Genomic DNA, 20,636 nt, shown 5'->3' with positions numbered 1-20,636 from the left:
AACATTTACAAAGTACTGTTGCATCTCTGTAACATGTTATTTATTTAGTTTCATTATAATATCTATTCTATTCTAATGTATAACCAATTGTCTTGTATTATGCTAATTAATAAATTGAGTTCTTAACATCATCTGTGAGCATCTGGACTCCATCGGTATGATTACAAATACTACATGAAGAGCTGAGCTTCATATGAGTTCAATGTAGCAAAGGGTTAAGAGGGGAAAATCCACTGCACTGGTGGACTGAGAGTGATGGGAGGTGTAGTCTGGGGCAGCAAGCATGACAGTATTGAATGCAGATATTTAAGTACTGACTGCAGTGAAGAACCATCAATATTTTTATAGAGTGCTGACACCAGTTTCCTGTAAAGTATCCAATCTCTGCACTGCAAGTTTAGTAGATCAAATCCTATGTTAGGCTGTCTGAACCTCTGACAAAGCAGGATGTATTAAGATTGAAAATTTTAGAAAGGTGGTTATGCATATTCTCATAACACGTTAGGCTATACAGTAGAGCATTTTCTTCAGAATATAAATTGAAATTACAGGCATAATTTGGAATCAGATACATTTTGTAGTTTTATGTGCATTAAACCTTTGCCTGCACCTCTGCTGTTGGTTGTAGGTAAGTGGGACAGGGGTAAATAATTACAGTAACAGAAGCTCCAAATGTCACTTGTAATATCAAATTGACATCAACATTAACTAAATCAACTTTTATGAGGGTTTATTTAGGCCTATTTGCAACTTGTCATAGAAAAGTCTTACTTATTTTAGATGATTTACACCAAAAATCTAAAATAAGAACACATTAGTGATTTTGATCCAGCTGGTCCACCTACATTAATGTTCTGCACACTGTGCCGTTTTCAGAACGACACATGTGTAAACGAAAGTTATTTATTTCTACAACATGTAGACAGAACGTCAGAAGTAAGAAAATTATACAAACTAAACACTAACTAAACGCAACACCAAAAAAGAGACGAACAAGCTTCACAAGAACTGTGCAGAAAAAATAAATAAATCATGTAACGTTTGATCCTACGACATCGAAGCTCATATCACACAGTGTCCCGAAGATTGTATCAGTTACTGTTACCACTAATATTGCCACTGAAGTTACTAATAACATGTGACTAATGATGATGGAAACTTCAAACGTAAATGAAGCACAGGAGGAGGGTGAGACTGTTTCATAAGTTTGGCACTGTCCTATAACTTGTAAGCTATATCTCTTTACTAAAAAATGTGAAATGTGGAAAATATAGTATCCAAAAGGGAGAATAAACGTTTCTTAACGTCAACCCGTTGTCTCCCTGTACAGTTTGCAACATTTTACTGTTATGTTTTCACATAAAAAAGGGAAAATTATTTTAAACAAATTATTGCAGAACTTTAATGTCTAAACATAATTATTGATCATCATCAAATAAATCATTTTTTAATGGCATATGAAGGCGGTGGAGTGTTGTATTTCACACTTTTTAATTTATGCCTGCTATAATTTCTGAGAACCACCAGGTGTCGCTGTTTTATCACCAGCTTTCAATGCTCCAATTCTTCGAATCCTTCAGCAGTACAATAAGGAAGAACCTCAAACGCTTCACAGGACTTCCTATGCACATCATTACCAAAAAGGAAGTAAAGACACATTTGCAGATAAAAAGACACCTGCATTCCACAACACACTACACACAGCTACAGCAGTAACGCTGCTACACATCTTATACACTCTACAAAACTACAGTGTACTGAATACTCTGAAAACTGCAGCCCAGACTACAATCTGTCTGTGGGAATCACCACACAACTATGACCTGGAACTCTACAACTCTCTCAGTAGAACTCCACTGAAATTCACCACCCACTAAAATCCACAGTAGAGGGGAAGTGTGTTCAAGTGCAAAATAAATTATTCCTCCACTTCTTTCTCTCTCACATACAGACTAAATCTAACAGTGAAACAGTGTCTTTCTAGTGTCATCACTTCCTCCTGAGCTGCCCAGTGTTCAGTCCCCATCCTCAGTAAAGTGATCCTGCAGTAAGAAGTAGTGCTACACAGTGATCCCCCTCAGCACTGTTTGGTCACATCATTTCACTCCTGCACTTAGTGATCAGAGGGCCAAACTGAATGTGTAGCTTAGCAAATATTAGACAGATCAGACAGGAAGAGCTCTAGACTACATGCTGATCAAAATAAACATTGATCATTTAATCATTTAAACATGAGGTCTGATAACATTCATATTATTCATAAAGGACAGGTGGAATGCAGCAGTCTATGATCATGTTGTAGTTTGTCATATTATTATGAAAAAACTACTTAATTGAAGCTGTGAAATCCACCCACTGACACAGAACCACTAAAGGAGTCATCAAAGTAAAGACCACTTTGGATGTAGACAGTACAATGTCATCACAACCCAACAGTTATCACAGGAAGTAGAAACATTTTTTCTTACATTTTCTCTTTGTTACTTTGTTCTTTTTGTTTTTAAAGCTGTCAAAATCTGTTTAACAACTGTTTGATGATGGTGAATATCTATAAAGTATCTAACTGAGGCTGTAGGCTAGTGTGCACTGCACTGTCACAACAACAACAACAACAAAATAAAATAAAAACTAAAAAGACAAAAAGCCACAAAAAGCAAAAATAGTAATAAATAAATATATAAATATAAGAACTAAGAACAGCAATAGAGAGAGTGGGCTTCCTTGCCTAGTACCTCTATACACATTTTATGATGTTATTACATTAGTACTGACTGTGGCCTTAGGTGTGGTGTTAAAGATTTTACGCAATGTGAGGAAAAAACTGAACATTATTGGCCAGTCCGACTGCTCACTCCGAACGTGTACATCGCTACAAGGACTATTGGAACAGAGTAGTGTTTGTCGTTAGTAGTGGTATCGTCACATATTCACAATGGAAAATAAAGAGCACTTTGGTGCAACCTTGCCTCTCCCTTCCTCTGAACTGCCACCGTCACAGTATTAGGTTAAGTAGTCTACCATGTTAATGGTTGAGTGTCTCCTTTGATGAAACCAGTTTGATCAGTGATGGAATAATATGTTCTAATCTAATGGCTAATGCTTTGCTAGTTTTTTTTTTTTTTTCCATTTTTTATTTCAATGTTTCCAAGAGATTATATAGAGGTTTATTTAGAGAAGGGGTTTGTACAGAGAGATGTAGATTTCATTAAAAGGACCAAATAAGGACGGACTTTAGTAAAATGTGTTCAGAGTTGTAGACCAGTACCACAGACCAAACATCTTTCATCTCCAAGGCAGCCTGACTGCTGTCCAAGGTGCTGAAACTGCACCCTTTAGCCAAGTTCAGAACCTGTGCTGTACACAGCTGCCCTGTATATGGCTGCCCAGTGGGACCCAGACAGGAACCCCTGGTGCTTCCTCAGCTGTAGCTGTAGCCACTCACTTTCCCACCTCACCAAATACACCAAATGGTCTTTAGAGGGGGCGCATATCCTACAATTTTCCTTTGTTTTATAGTTTGCTTTGGTGTACTCTTAGAATGTTTGTGTGGCTTAATCTTCAGCAAAAGTCAGTTAATAATTCAGTTTTACACAGCTATTTTCTAACCTCTATTTATCCCCTGGAATTAAACAGGCCATTTCTGTTGCTGTGCTTTTAAGATGTAAGATAAATGAGCTCTGTTCTGATTGGCTGCCCTGTATTGTGCTTCATTTAAAAAGCACTAAGAGCTGAAATATGTCTGAGAACTGCAATGTAGGTGTTGGGGGTTAAACTGCTGTAGGCCAAAGAGGCAGAGATAAGTAAATGAGCTGGTTCTCATGACATCAGAGAAACAGTGATTTCAAAACAGGCTATTTTTACAGATTAGATTTCATATATGGACTGTAAGGAATGGGAGAATAAACAATGTGTTTTGAAAATTTAACAATATTTACATATTACTTACATTTTTCATTTTAATATAGTGAGTGAAATTCAGTTTTCCATGATAGGGGCCCTTTAAGGATATGAAACCAGATTTGACTTTGGCAAAACCAATAAGCAGAGTCAATCTTCTCTGTTTGTATTTGATACCTTTTGCCTTTATCACTCCAGGACGGCACTGCCATCCTGTGGGAGAAACTGACTTGGAGAACCGAGATGGATGATGCTTGTCCACAAACCCTACTATACTGTACAGTCTCAACATGCCTAATTACTACTTCCTTGTGTGATATTCTGTGCAGATGACTTTTTGGCCGGGACAGATGTATAGAGAATAACTCTTTTTTTTAAAAATTTCCATCAGTCATTCAGTGTTTTTGTTTCAGTCTTTCCAAGAGATGACATAGGGGTTTAATCATGAAGTTTTCACCTTGAGATGTAGATATCAGTAAAAGGACTGAATAAGAATGGACTTTAGTAGAACATGTTCAGAGTTGTTGACCAATTGCTGTGGCAATATGTATGGGAGGTGAAATATATGCATGCTGGGAATTTTCACATTTGTAAACTCATTGCTTTGACCACAGAGACAAAAAAAAAGACTAATTAAGAAAACTGTCTTTAAACTGGAGTCACTGGAGTGAATGTGACAGAATCCATGCTGCCAGAGTCAGTTAGTTGATTGAATGATTAAAACATGAAGTCGATATCTGGATCACAGCAGAACCTAAAGCCCACAAAACCAAAAAAGAAGCATGGACATGTGTGTCTGTGTCTGTGTCTGTGTGTGTTTGTGTGTGTGTGTGTGTGTGTGTGTGTGTGTGTGTGTGTGTGTGTGTGTGTGTGTGTGCGCACGCGTGCAAGCATGCATGAATGTGTTAGTGTAGGCATGAATGTGTGTATGTGTTTGTGTGCATCAGCACTGGCTGTCCAGTCTTCTTGACCAAGTGTGTAGTGACCAAAGAGCTGCATCACAAACAATAAAAGTGAGGAATAAATAACACAAACAGAAATAAAGAAGTGAGTACAATTCTCACATCTGTAAACTGGTGGCTATATACACATATACGGGAGCAGGCATATATTTGTGAGTGTGGGTGTGTGTGTGGGCTGGTAGTAGGTGTGTATCACTTTGTACATTTAATGTGTGTGAAAAATTATGTATTTTTCTCCAGGTCCTTCAAATGTGGGTCTGGCCATCCTGAAGCAGCCGTGTGTGTGTGTGTGTGTGTGTGTGTGTGTGTGTGTGTGTGTGTGTGTGTGTGTGTGTGTATGTTTTTGTTTGTATGAATGTGCATGGATGTGGGTGCATATGTTTTTATGTGTGTGTATGTATGTGTGTGTTTACATGTATGTGTGCATGCCAATTCCCCCCCAGCTAGACACATCACAGACAGTGACGTCCAACAGATAGTGGCATGTCCAACTGCTGTCAGTGAACTGCACTCTACACACATTCTGCTGTCAAACTGCACCACACACACTTTCATGATGTAGTTGTTTATCAGTGGATGTAAACAGAAACTACAACTCTGTCCTGCTTTGGCTCTTTATTTATGAAACAGCAATAGACTCACTGCATACAGACAATGGATGGCATTTGACTTTAAAAGGTATGATTAATAACAGAAAAAATATGCTGCTATTTAAAGGTCAAATATAAAAAAAAAATCCTTCAATAGAGATAAAAACATAAAATGCAGAAAAATTATTCCTTGGAAAAAATACCATAATGTAATAATAAAACGCAATACATTTTTTACAGACTCATAGAGCAAAATGATGCTTGTAGGAGTCAGAATTTAGTTCTAGATTGACAATATTTAAATTGACATTTAAATTGACATTTACAGCATTTAACATGTTGATTTAGCAGTTAGCCTCCTCAAGTGTACCAAAAACAAACAAACAAAAACCCCACAAGTTCTCTGGTTCTATATTTTGTCAGTCTTAGTCCTGCCCCTACAAGTCCTACTTTATGCTAGTATCTAATTAGCAATTAGCAAGTAATTAGCACCGGTTCCTCTCTACCGGACCGAACTACAGCACATTATTTCAGTGCCACTTAATGGGACAGGTCGGTGAAGAATCATATTTACTTTATTTTCCCTTAACCCGGGTAGACAAGACATGGTTGGAGTAAATTAAAGGAGCACATTTTGATCCTTTAGTTTAGAACAAAAGATGCTAATGTTGCTAACAGACCATGCTTTTACTCAATAAATGTACACAATGTGATTTTAGACATTTATTAGACATTTTAATATTACTTTATTCATTTATTTCACTATTGTGGTAAACCTATTTCAATCACCAAAACAGGTTCACAAGAGTAAAGGTATTTTTTCTCATGAGATGAAAAATTTCCATATTCCATACATTGCTTTATGCAGTGATCCACATCAAATTCTACCTCAACAGGAAGATAGCTGAGATTGTTCTGAACACCGTGATATCAAACATGTAAGTACCTTTAAGGTGAATTTAAGAAAATAAGCAGAACAGACATTGCTCTGAGCCTTCCGATGGTTAAATGTCAGTGGTACGACAAAATCTGTGAGCACCGAATTCTGTCACTATAGAGCCTCAACACACAGATCACCATTTCTGACGGCTGTTGTAAGAATATGTGACTACACTGTACTGTCATAAAAAATGAGTTAAACACCAAACATGTATTTTAGGTGTTGTGATTTCTGATGGCTGGGTGCCGCTACTCTCTATTGATCCCAGATATAAATACCTTTGTGTAAATGAATGTATGAGGATGACAACACCTGTAGAGAGAAGGTAACACTCACCATCAGCAGCGTGGAGCACAAGGAGGAGATAAACACACAGCTGCATTCTTACTGAGTTTCACACACACACACACACACACACACACACACACACACACACACACACACACACAGCAGGACTGCTGCTACACACCGTACATACTCTTCAAAACTACAGTCTAGTGAATAACCTGACAGCTACACTTACAGTGGAGAGGAACTGTATTCAAATGAAGATATTCTGATAAATCTCTAACGCACAAACTTGGTCAGGTCAGTGGGTACAGCTGATCAGATGTGTGTGGCAGGTCTGTTAAACAGGTGTGTAGGTCTGAAGCTGGTCTGTTGATTTCTCTTGGTTTTCTTCTCTACTGCAGACTAGCTGTTCCATCTCCACCAGCAGTGTTATAGTGAACTCTGCTCATTTCTGACACTGAAGCAGGTCACATGAACAAGAACAACTCAGTTCATTCAGGATCTGACTCTGCACATGCTAAAATGGATGTTAATAGACACAATGAGAAAACAATCTGATTATAACAGCTTGCTAATGAGATTTTTACCTTTGTTTCTCTTGGTGTAATAAACCACAGCCACGATAATGTGGAGGAAGATAACAGCGACCAAAGCAAAGGGGATGTAGGGCAGAGTCTGAGGAGAGACTGTAACAACACAACAAACACTGACCCCAGTCTTACACAGCAGCAGAATATATTTATTTAACACAGCTGTGAACTGTTTCCTCTTCCAAACACTCCCTCTTAAACTAAATGTTAAACTATACTACATGTCATTTACTACTATTATTATTATTATCATTAGTAGTAGTATTCGTAGTAGCAGTATATAGTGGGTTAACTGGAGAATATTATTAAACAAAAGCATCTTAAATTCAGTGGTAGTTGATGAACAGAATGAATGTGGGGCCTCTACAAGAATAGAAAGTATGATGAGTTGAAAGTACTGAAGGTTCTGTGCTTTCATGCATTTTACATGTTTACATTTATATTTTGTACTACAGAACTGATAAATGTACAGTTTGTAAAAGCAAAAGTCTTCGGTTCGCTGTGTTACTGGTGGTTAATAGGATGGCTAAGTGTGAGGTTACAGGTTCTATAGGTGCAGTGTGTGCTTCAGTCATTTTCTGTGAGTGAATGAATAAGGGGCTCCTGAGTCGAGTCTCTCTGTGTCTCTCTCTCTCTCTCTCTCTCTCTCTCTCTCTCTCTCTCTCTCAGTTCATTTCAGTTCAGTAAGCTTTACTGGCATGACCATATACAACTATAGTATTGCCAAAGCAGAATTACAACATGAACATTACACAACATTACAACCTTTGCAATTATGGAAATTAAGAATTCTGTTATGATAAAGAACTTGAAGAGAAACTGTAATTGGTCTGAGATAATAATAATTGGAAGAAGTAAAAGGGAAGAAGTGAAAAGATAGGGAAATAAATAAATTATAAGAATGGAAAATAATAAATAGTTAATAATAATAAATAGTTAGGTAACTTTTATAAACTGGGTAATATAGTCTGTTTGTGTGTGTGTGTGTGTGTGTGTGTGTGTGTGTGTGTGTGTGTGTGTGTGTTTGGGTGGGTTAATCACTGTCCCTCATCTTATGGCAGGCAGATATGTATCACCCAGCTAAAGCGCTGCTTTCCTTCTTTTCGCCCAGTAGGATGGGCAGTTTGTCAGTGTTAGACAGACACTTAAAGTTGGGGTGGATCGTCTCAGATTTTGTATAGTAAATTTGCCATATTTGGATGAATTTTTCACATTCAGTGAGGAAGTGCAGCTCTATCTCTACAGTGTCATATTTACATTGCTGACAGAGTCTCTGTTCTCTGGGCAGCCATGACATTTATATCGGCTGGTCTGGACGGCCAGGCTGTGTTCTCTGAGTCTGGACTTTGTCAACGTGGTTCTGTGTTTAATGTCAGTCACTGTGTACAGGTCGTCTGCTACCGTGTACTGATGTTTTAGGGCCAGATAACGCTGCATTTTGCTTTGTGCTTGTGTTTGTGTTCCAGTGGGTGATGTAGTTTAGTTTGTGAAGTGTAATAATTTGATTTGGTCTGATTGTACTTCAGACTGGTCCTGATGTGTTAGTGTTAGTGTGTGTTAATGAACAGCACCAGCTGTGAGAGGAGACTCTTCCCTCTGCTCTTTTTTCCTTCTCTCCCTCTCCCTCCCTCTCTTTTTCTCTCTCTCCCTCTTTCTCTCCTCCCCTCTCTCTCTCCCTCTTTCTCTTTCTCCCCCTCTCTCTAGAGCAAATGAGAACAGTAGTAACTAAATAAGGAAACTAAACAAGTCGTGTGTAATATGGGTATATAACTGACTAGAACCTAAACAGGACAGAAGACAAGAGTCATTAACTACAGGCATGAAATACAAATACAAACAGAAGCTGTAACTAGAAACAGACAGAAGTAGAACTGCAGATCCTGCCGCTGGATAGATTTTTTGTTTTATGTAGTGCAGTAGTTAGTTATTGGTACAGATCAGTCACTATATGCAGTCAACAACATTTCATACATTAAATACACAAGAGGTTGGTTTACCTGTTACTTGAAGTTGCACATCTATAAGATGATAACTGCTGATGCTACACCTGTACTGTCCCCAGTCCTCTTTAGTCAGACCAGATATGAATAGAGAGAAATTTCTTGGAGCAGGAACTAGCTGAATTCTATCAGTGTAACGGTTTGTCTGGTCAATTGGGTAGATGACATCAGATTCATTTATAAAACTCCATCTGACAGTCTTTGGCTCAGCCAGCAGTTCGGTGCAGTAACAGGGCAGCAGGACAGACCCTCCCACGTATCCACTCAGCACTGTGGGAGGCTTCACAACATCCTTACAGACTAGATAGAGCAGAAACACTGACATGTTACACTACTGTTATGAAGTAACCTGTACAACCAGTGACATTCATCTGTGACCCATCATATGAAGACAAAACAAATCCATTTGTGAAATGTTTAACATCCTTTTATGCAAGTTTATGCTCTCTGTCACATGCATTAAAATATAAATGGATTAGAAAAATCTTGTAGAGTCAGTGGTTCTAGCCCATCTGGTGTAACACACAGTTAGTGTTAACCATCTTCCAACTCCAGTCATGGTCAGTGTCTGACCACTGAACCACTGTTGGCTGGATATCTTTCACTGTCAGAACACTCTCAACCTACCAGTAGCACTGAATCCAGTAACACTGCTGTACCTGAACCACTCATACCAGTACAACACCCACTACCAAGCCTCCAGCACTGTAGTGGGACTGTTGTGTGGAGAATGGTTCAGTATCCACATATACTGGGACATCTGTGGTCAGAAACTGACCAGTGATGTCCTGGGTGCAGGGTGACACACAAACTGTGTAAGACACCAGGTGGACACAGTCTGTAATTATACCTACACATTCACTTATTAGAGGTACTGAAAGTGTTCAGTGAGGGCAGGTGAAATGTATGTCAGTTGTGTTTAACTCTTCTAGACTGGTGACAGAGGGTGTCTGGTGACTAATATCTGAGGATAATGTGGTCCACATGATAGATACATAAATATGTAATGGTGTTTCTCTATTTTTAAATGTCCTGTTTTTGAATTTCAGTCATAAGTGGTGAATGTATTTATATTACATTTAATTGTATGTTTAAAAAGAAAAGTTCATTCTGGAAAATGAACCAAGCTAAATCTACTTATGTGATTTTCTTTGCATTAGGACTGTGTTTACTAATAATATTTTACCTGAAACATAAAGTTTGATGTCTTTGTGTTTATTCCCTTTAGTTAGACATCTGTAGTCTCCCTCATCCTCTTCAGTCAGGTGTGATATGAGTAGAGAGAGATTTCCTGGAGAGTGAGCAGTATTCAGCTGAACTCTGCTTCTGTACTGTTCACTCTCACTGGAGATCACATCCCATGTGTTTCTGTTTGGGTTGTATTTCTTCCAGGTGAAACTCTCAGGTCCGTTGTGTAGTTCGATGCAGCTGCAGGGTAGCAGTACTGAGTCTCCTGTGTGTGCAGTGATGAGTTTTAGCTCCCTGTTGTGTTCCAGTACACAACCTGTAGAAACACACCCCACTGTCAGACTCCACCACATGTGCCTGTAAGATTAATACATATTTACTTTATTATTATATGATTTTTGGCATTGTCCTAATGACATTTTTATCCTTATAACCCTGATAGTTAGAAGGCGTAACTGAATAATTCAGTTTCTCCATTTAGGTAACAATTTGAGGTATGTTTGTTTGTTGGTAAGCAGAAATATAACACATTTTTAATATTTGATCAAAATCTGCATTTCAATTTTACTAACACTTTCCTTAAAACTGGTCTTCATAAATCCTTCGTAACAGCTCATGCAAACCTACATATGACTTTATAAAGGCTGATTCTGACAGACATTAACTGTTATATAGGCTTCTCTTGGTAACATAATACTATCGGTTGATTAATTTATATAACACCTCAGTCAGGTGAGTTAAAATAACATATGTTAAGATAACAAACCTTTATAACTACTGTAGTAATAAGGTTTGCACATTTGTAACTCAGACAGGTCCATCATGTGATATTAATATTGAGACTTGGTGGTGAGGCTGAAATGAAACTCCCATATGACTCTTTTGTAAATTACTCTGTATTCAAAGTGATATGTTGCCTATTTTGCCCTGGTCCTTAAAAAACTGTTCAATTTTGCTCTTCATAAGATGTTTATGTATGTCTAAGGTAACGGCATAACATTAATAGACAGGGAAAGGTCAGAGACAACATGTATAACTGTGAAGCCTTCACTACAATTCTTTATATCAAGCCAGCCATCCACTGCCACATACAACACGATACTGATCACATTCTTCAAGTGCTCGTGTGTTCAGTTTTCCACCTCATCTCACTTGGTATGTGTGTGTGTCTAGTTGTGTCTATACAGGCAAAGGTCTGAGTAGGAACCATTCTAACAGAAATGGGACCTTATAGAGATGATCCAGTTAGATTCCCATTCTAATTACATTCCCATCACATTCCTATTAAGACTTAAGCGTCGGTCACATCTAACTGCCACCTTGCTAATGTTTTCACATGGGTGGAGCAAAATCAGGTGACTATGTGCCTTGATAGTGTTCTTGGAGGGAAATTTGGAGGAAACAGTCATTCAGAAAACAACTATCACTATCTGACTTGTTAGTCTGGTTTTTGAGACATTGTGTTAATAATGAGTATAAAGATAACAGCTATTTTTTTCTTTCAGAAAGAAGCAAGTAAAGCCCAGTCCTCTAGTTTTCCTCTAGTAAATTTAAACTAGATTAACTTGACACAAACATTGATCTAAATCATAGATCCATATATTATAGATTAGTGGGTGCAACATGAACTTACTCACTACCGCAAGCAAATTCCCGCAGTTTTCGCATTTTCATCCATGCTCATTCAAGTCAAAGGGTTTATTTGCCAGGCAGATTTTACTTGCATTCGGTGTGACCGCTGCTTTTTTACCGCAGATTCAGAGTCCGATGCCACCTTCAAATTTAGCCTAAATAAGATGCCTTAGCAGGCAGCATATTTCAGGGGGTGAACAGTGACCACACTTAATCAACAGTCTAGGATTTAGAAACATATTAGTTATGGCTTCCATAGACATTCCAGAAAATTATAAAACAATAAATTTAAAGCCTCATGTCAACCAGCTACAAGATTAAGCAAAAAAAAAATTAAAAATGCTGGGGCAGAGCTGGTGGACTGAGGAGGTACATTTGGAGAAATTTGGATACATTTGGTACATTTGGAGATGAACATGCTTCATAAGAACTGTGCAGATATATATATATATATATATATATATATATATATATATATATATATATATATATATTTTTTTTTTTTTTTTTCTGATGGAACCTTTGATACTAAGGCACCAAAGCTCATATCACAGTGTACCGAAGCTTTTATCAGTTACTATTACCACTAATATTACCACTAATGTTTCTATTACCACTAATATTACCACTAATGTTACTAATAACATGTGACTACTGATGGTGGAAGCTTCAAACATCACTGAAGCACAGGATGAGGATGAGACTGTTTCATAAGTTTGGTACTGTCCTATAACTTGGAAGTCAAAAGGGAGAATAAACATTTCATAACGCCAACCTGTTGTTTTTACATAAAAGGGAAACAATGATTTTAAACAAATTATTGCAGAATTTAATTACTAAACATCATTACTGATCATCCATTTTTTTAATGGCATATGAAGGCGGTGCAGTGTTGTATTATTCATAGTGCTGCGCAGTTTTTAATCTTTTGCTGCTATAATTTCTGAAAACCACCAGGTGTCGCTGTTTTGTCACCAGCTTTCAACGCTACAATGATTCGAATCCTTCAGCAGTACAATAAGGAAGAACCTCAAACGCTTCACAGGACTTCGTCTGCACATCATTACCAAGAAGGAAGTTAAACAGTAAACACTAGAATAACGAGCAGGCTAATAACGTTACCAAACAACAATAAACTCATGGGAGGACGAGAGAGCGCACATTCAGATACCCACAACCAAGAAGATAAAACAAGGGATATTTATACAAAGACTAACGAATGCAAACTAGACAAAGATGAAAACAGTGACAGAAAAACCAAACGAGGGGTCGAAACAGAAAAACCAAAACAAAGAAGCACCGGACACGAGCGAACAGAACCAGGAAGAACACCTAAACAAAGCACGCGGGAAAGCGTGACGTCAGGGAGGAGGTGACGGTGAAAGATGAGCTGAAACCTGCATAGGTGACGATTTACAGGCCATGTGTGTTAAAACCTGAGACATTCTTACTTGAACTACACAAGACATTTGTTACAATTAAAGGAGTATTTGACCATCACTGAACTAAACGTTACTGGTAATGTGCACAGATGACAGCACAACAACAAATATAACAGCAGAAAGACTACAAGTAACTCAGACAACCAAGACTTTGCTAGTGTGGATACATAAGAAAACCTTAAAGCTGGATTTATCATTTGCAGTTGGATTTGGATCAAAAACAATGTTTTACCTTTAATGGTGAGTCTGATGTATTTATATTTCTTCTTTGTAAGATAACAGCTGTAGGCTCCCTCATCCTCTTCAGTCAGGTGTGATATGAGTAGAGAGAGATTTCCTGGAGAGTGAGCAGTACCCATCTGAACTCTATTTCTGTACTGTTCACTCTCACTGGTGATCACATCCCATGTTTGTCTTCTTGTGTTGTGTTTCCTCCAGGTGAAACTCTCAGGTTTGGCGTGTGGGTCAGTACAGGAGCAGGGCAGCAGTACTGAGTCTCCTGTGTATGCAGTGACGTCGTCTGTCTTCTGATTCTCTGCCAAACTGCAGCCTGCAGAAACACACGAGATAAAGGCCTTCACTATTAAACATGGCTGCACATGTACATGTAAAATGGTTATTATTACATATGGCATAATTAATTATTATTATTATTATATATGACATACTCCATTATTATTATATATGACATACTTAACTATTATATATGACATACTTAACTATTATATATGACATACTTAGTTGCTCCAGGTCCAGTCACCTGATGGTACTGATGGTACCAGCCAACTGATGATGGTACTGGAAATCACTAAGATATTTCCCAATAGATGTTGGTATGATGGATGCATGACCATCAAGTTATAAGATGTAAATGTCTGATTATACTGATTATAGATTGTCTCCCTCCCTCCCTCCCCTCCCTCCATCTCTCTCCACTCCCTCCCTCCTTCTCTCCCTCTCCCCTCCCACTAAAGTTACTCATAACGTGACTAATCTTGTTTGAATCTTCAAACATCACAGATAGACAGGATGAGGTTGAGACTGCTTCATAAGTTTGGCACTGTCCTATAACTTGGAAGCTTTATCTTTTTACTAAAAAATTGGAAATGTGCAAATTATAGAAGCCAAAAGGGAGAGTAAATGTTTCATAACGTCACCCTGTTGTCTGACAGTATAGTTTTGTAGTGCGTTTTCACATAAAAAGGTAAACAATGATTTTAAACAAATTATTGCAAAATTTAATTACTAAACATCATTACTGATCATCATTTTTTTAATGAAATATGAAGGCGGTGGAGTGTTGTATTGTGCAGTTTTGAATCTATGGCTGCTATAATTTCTGAAAACCACCAGGTGTCGCTTTTTGTCACCAGCTTTCAATGCTCCAAAGCTTCGAATCCTTCAGCAGTACAATAAGGAAGAACCTCAAACGCTTCACAAGACTTCGTCTGCACATCATTACCAAAAAGGAAGTAAAAAACATCTGCAGATGAAAACACACCTGCATTCCACAACACACTACACACAGCTACAGCAGTAACACTGCTACACATCTTATACACTCTACAAAACTACAGTGTACTGAACACTGAAAACTGTAGCCCAGACTACAGTCTGTCTAGTGAAACCACCACACAACTATGACCTGGAACTCTACAACTCTCTCAGTAGAACTCCACTGAAATTCACCACCCACTAATGTCCACAGTAGAGGGGACGTGTGTTCAAGTGCAAAATAAATTATTCCTCCACTTCTTTCTCTCTCACATACAGACTAAATCTAACAGTGAAACAGTGTCTTTCTAGTGTCATCACTTCCTCCTGAGCTGCCCAGTGTTCAGTCCCCATCCTCAGTAAAGTGATCCTGCAGTAAGAAGTAGTGCTACACAGTGATCCCCCTCAGCACTGTTTGGTCACATCATTTCACTCCTGCACTTAGTGATCAGAGGGCCAAACTGAATGTGTAGCTTAGCAAATATTAGACAGATCAGACAGGAAGATCTCTAGACTACATGCTGATCAAAATAAACATTGATCATTTAATCAGGTAAACATGAGCATTGTCTGATAGCATTCATATTATTCATAAAGTACAGGTGGACTGCAGCAGTCTATGATCATGTTGTAGTTTTCATACTATTAAGAAAAAACTACTTAAGAGAAGCTGTGAAATCCACAAACTGACACAGAACCACTAAAGGAGTCACCAAAGTAAAGACCACTTTGGCTGTAGACAGTACAATGTCATCACAACCCAACAGTTATCACAGGAGGTAGAAACATTTTCTCACCTTTTCTCTGTTACTTTGTTCTTTTTGTTGTTAAAGCTGTCAAAAGCTGTTTAACAACTGTTTGATGATGGTGGATATCTATAAAGTAACTAATTGAGGCTGTAGGCTAGTGTGCACTGCGCTGTAACAACAACAACAACAAAATAAAATAAAAACTGTAAAAAGACAAAACCCCCAGCATGGGCTGTCTAAGCCTCCTGGCCAATCGATGAACAAATGAGGAATAAATAACTCAAACAGAAATAAACAAGTGAGCACATTTCACACGTAGCACCGAGTGCAACCAGATTAGCAATACATATGTGAGAAGGAAGATGTGCATACTGTGAAACTGTACTGTCTTTATGGTTTTAGTTTTTTCTTATTTGTTCATTTTTTTATTTGTAATTTTTCTAAGCCTCTAAGATAAGAGGAACAACATAGGAGAACTTGAAGCCCAAACACCCAACAAGAAGAGAGAGAGAGAGAGAGTGTGTGTGTGTGTGTGTGTGTGTGTGTAGCAGCATGGGCTGTCCAAGCCTCCTGACCAATTGATGAACAAATGAGGAATAAATAACACAAACAGAAATAAACAAGTGAGCACATGTCACACGTAGCACCCAGTGCACCCAGATTAGCAATACATATGTGAGGAGGAAGCGGTGCATGCTGGGAATTCTCACATCTGTAAACTGGTAGCCATGACTATGGTGACATCAGAATAACGTAGGAATAAATAAGAAAACAGTCTTTAAACTGGAGTCATTGGAATTTATGCTGCCAGAGTCAGTTAATGATTGACTGATTAAACCATTAAGTTCAGAGCTGAATCTCTGTCACTGATGAGGATTTGGAGACTGTTTGACAGTCTTCATGGGTGAGTGAAAGAAGTAAACATGTCGTTCACACAACACTAAGAGGAACAGCACAGCAGAATTTTAAGCTCACGGACCCAAAAAGGAAGCAATCGCATATGCATGTCTGTGTGTGTGTGTGTGTGTGTGTGTGTGTGTGTGTGTGTGTGTGTGTTATTTATGTATTGCTAAACTGCACCAAGGAGGAAGAAGTGCATGCTAGGAAACTGTACTGTCTTTATGGTTTTATTTTTTTCTTATTTGTTCATTTTTTATTTGTAATTTTTTCTAAGCCTCTATAAGATAAGAGGAAAAACATAGGAGAACTTGAAGCCCAAACACCAAACAAGAAGAGAGAGAGAGAGAGCAGGGCGGGGGAGGGGGTGTTTTTGCATCTACAAGTATCACTTTGAATGTACATTTACTGTGTGTGTAAAATTGTCTTTCTCCAAGTCCTTCAGATGTGGGTCTGGCCATCCTGCAGCAGCTGTGCATGTTTTTGTGTGTGTGTGTGTGTGTGTGTGTGTGCGCGCGTTTGTGCGCATGAGAGAGAGTGTGTTAGTTATGTATTGTTAAATTGTTAAACAGTGCTACAGGTTTGCTAGGAGGAAGAGGTGCTTGCTGGGAAACTGGACTGTCTTTGTAATATTACAGTTTTTTGCAAGACACAAAAACAGGGACATGTGACACAATAATTGAAACCACTAACTCATGTAGCCCATCTCCTGACCTGTTATACTAAACCAAAAGCACCTTTCCTTATTTACACTCATTTTGTATTTCTAAAACACATTTTTCAATACATTAAACACAATTCTCTATATTGGACACATCATTCAACAGCACAGATTTCAGTGCCACTTAACGGGACAAGTCGGCGAAGAAACAAATTTACTTTACTCTCCCTTAACCCGGGTGGACAAGACATGTTTGGAGTCCGTATTTTGCTCCTTTAGAACAAAAGCTGCTAACATTGCTAACAAACATTGGAAGCCAACAGCAACGATAGCTAATAGGATTTGTAAATAAGTCAGATAGCGAGCTACATGTCCTCAAACCTCATCCAGGTCGCTTCCCGGTGACGTGTTTCTTCACTTGTCTAGTTCACAGTGAGTTATACGACACACCGACTAGTCTGGGAGACATTTATTAACACTTGGATGCTGTTTGACCGGCTTGAGAGAAGTTTGTGGACATGTATTTACGAAAACAATATTTTAGTTGCTGTTAACTTCCAGTGTTTGTTAGCAACGTTAGCATTTATCATCTTTTGTTCTAAACTAGAGGCAAAATTTATTGGTCAATAGACCGAATCTGGGGTAAGTGGTTAGCTGCTGCTCTCTGCTGATCCCAGATATAAATACCTTTGTGCAAATGAATGTATAAGGATGACAACACCTGTAGAGAGAAGGTAACACTCACCATCAGCAGCGTGGAGCACAAGGAGCAGATAAACACACACCTGCATTCTTACTGTGTTACACACACTATACACAGCTAAAGCAGGACTGCTGATACACACCGTACACACTCTTCAATACAGTCTACTGAATGACTTCACAAGAACACATAGTGGAGAGGAAGTGTATTCAGATGAAACTTTGACCAAATAACCTCAACACAACACACACACCAAATATAGAGATGCGGTAGGTTTTGTAAGTTGTCATGTGGTATGTCCTCTTTCTTCTTTATCAGTCAGTGATCTATCAGATATTCTCACATTGTCAGTGAGGACGGTCTCATTCTTAGTTAAGTGGCTCCGTCCTTTGTCACAGAGAAACGATGTAGAAGCTCAGGGGGTGAGACCCAACATAAGCTCCCTCACTGCTGTTTGGTGATTTCATTTCACTACGACACCCAAAGTACTTTAAAGGCTTATTAATGAAAATAGTGTAACGCTTCCTACCTGGAGTGAGGAACAGGTGCTACGGGGTAACCACGATGCATGGATTTAACATGGAGTGACACACACACTGGTGTGCGTAATACGAAAGACTTTTATTCTCTCCTGGACCACATCAAGCCAGGTCACACGGCTATCATCATTCTACTTATATGTAAAGGAAACAGTAAAAAGCACCGTACAGCGTTACCAAAGAAAAAGGAGTGTTGAGAGGGTGAGCAGAAAGGTGACGGTTTTCTCTCTCTCTCTCTCTCTCTCTCTCTCTCTCTCTCTCTCTCTCTCTCTCTCTCTCTGTCTGTTACTCAATCTACATAATCATAAAGCTCCCTCTTAAAGGCGCAGTACAACTGTGTCTGTTACAACAGCATGTGGAATTACAGCAGCCACAAAACTGGCTACCTGAGACTTTCAAAAAGTTTGAACAGATATTTAAAGGAGCATTTAATTTCAGAGCATTATTTTTACCCACAATGCAGTGCATGAAACATAAGTCAGGTTGAATTTTAATTGCACATTTTCATCTTGGTTCAGTTTCAAATTTGATGTGGAATTTGTTTGCAGAAGTAACGTGTTTGTTGGCCAAAAAACTGGTCCTCACTCTGTAAGAATGTCACTCCACCACTAGAGATGTGAACTCTACACACACCACAAATGTACTGTTGCTTTCAGCTTCTGCGTGTGGGTTTTATATATATATATATATATATATATATATATCTATCCACCTGATAAAAAGAACTGCCAAATCTTTATCGAATTTATCAACTTTTACAATACATTTTCAGATCATATCTAAAGCTGCACTATGTAGAATGTATGTTGTCCACTACACTATCTGACAGAAACCTTGGCCTCACCATTAAGAAACAATGTCATTGTGAGGACTTACTGTGCCCTGGGCCTATGAGGCACTGTGTTTACCATCCCCTCTGCCCTGGTGGCACAATGTTTACCATGCCCTGGGCCCTGGGTGGTGCTGTGTTAATGTGCACAAACTCAGGCATCTGAATGGTAATAAAGGTTTTCAGTGAGACCTGAATGGGTCTTCATTTGTTTTGACAAAACAATCATAGCAGTCTCTAACACATCAATCAGGGGCAGGGGAGTTATAATATCAGGGGTGTTGGTGATATTTGTCATTGTTTCATACACATATTACTTAAGTCATGGAAAATATGTAATTCTAAAACAGACATGGCAATGTGACAAATATACATTAACCTCCAAACTCTCTGACTGACCTGTGACTCATTTATAAATCAATTTGGAGTTCTTTCAAATCAAAGTTTATTTATATAATGCTTTTTTACAACAGATGCTGTCACAAAACAGCTTTACAAATGTCCAAGTCCAAGCTACCAGTGAGCAAGCGAAGGGCAACAATTGCTAGACAAATCTCCCAAGAGGAAGAAGTAAGAGGAAGAAACTTTGAGATGAACCAAGACTCAAAAGGGGGGCCCATCCTCCTTTGGCTGACAATGGTCACCACAATAATAACAATTTAAAAAGAAAAATGAATTTAATAAGTGAAAAAATAAGCAATTAATGTCTAGTCCAACTTTCTAGAGGTCCTGTTCTTGTCCCGATGTGTTGTCTTGTATGTTGATTCACTATGATGATCTGATCACAGCAGTTGGTGCAACATCCAGGCCCCTCTGAGTCTGTCAGGGTTCAAAATCAGATTTATCACCTCTGGTTTGGTGTCAGATAAAGTAATAAGAATTACAGTAACACTGCTTCTAAGGCAGTAACTAGAGGAGCCATAATTGTAAAAATACGTATACAGTTCTGCTTTGTCTGTTTGAGCAGTGACTGAGTCAGAAATCAGACTTCAGAATGCTATAGTGATATTTGTCATTGTTTCATACACATATTACTTAAGTCATGAGAACTATGTAATTCTAAAACAGACATGGCAATGTGACAAATGTACATTAACCTCCATACTCTCTGACTGACCTGTGACTCCATTTAAAGAATGTACAATGTATGGTAGCTAGGTCTGACATTGAGGATTTTAGAGGGGATCTAATGTTTTTTAATGTTGGTGCATTAGAGAGTAAGAATTTTAGTT

General features: G+C 38.4%; 1 protein-coding gene across 3 annotated transcripts; it reads right to left on the bottom strand.

Annotated features, from left to right (window-relative positions):
* Nucleotides 1-6,570: 6,570 nt before the first annotated feature.
* Nucleotides 6,571-18,788, bottom strand: LOC145648130 (cell adhesion molecule CEACAM3-like). Of its 3 annotated transcripts, none has more exons than XM_081695500.1 (6): nt 18,566-18,788; nt 13,765-14,082; nt 10,457-10,815; nt 9,268-9,570; nt 7,268-7,366; nt 6,571-7,137 (listed from the first exon to the last, which is right to left on the bottom strand). In XM_081695500.1, exons 3-6 carry the CDS (start codon nt 10,809-10,811, stop codon nt 7,073-7,075), a joined length of 822 nt encoding a protein of 273 aa, XP_081551626.1. In that variant the 5' UTR covers nt 10,812-10,815; nt 13,765-14,082; nt 18,566-18,788; the 3' UTR covers nt 6,571-7,072. The 3 variants fall into 3 exon arrangements, with proteins under 3 accessions (XP_081551626.1, XP_081551625.1, XP_081551624.1); XM_081695499.1 differs by having other exon boundaries at nt 10,457-10,774; XM_081695498.1 differs by lacking the exon at nt 18,566-18,788 and having other exon boundaries at nt 10,457-10,774; nt 13,765-14,188.
* Between the last annotated feature and the right edge of the window lie 1,848 nt (nt 18,789-20,636).

Source organism: Electrophorus electricus, chromosome 2 (genome assembly GCF_041902795.1).
Source record: "Electrophorus electricus isolate QZ-2024a chromosome 2, ASM4190279v1, whole genome shotgun sequence".
In the NCBI taxonomy this organism is placed as follows: Eukaryota; Metazoa; Chordata; class Actinopteri; order Gymnotiformes; family Gymnotidae; genus Electrophorus; species Electrophorus electricus.
The sequence above is the reverse complement of the archived record's forward strand: the minus strand, read 5'-3'. Positions and strand labels throughout refer to the sequence as shown.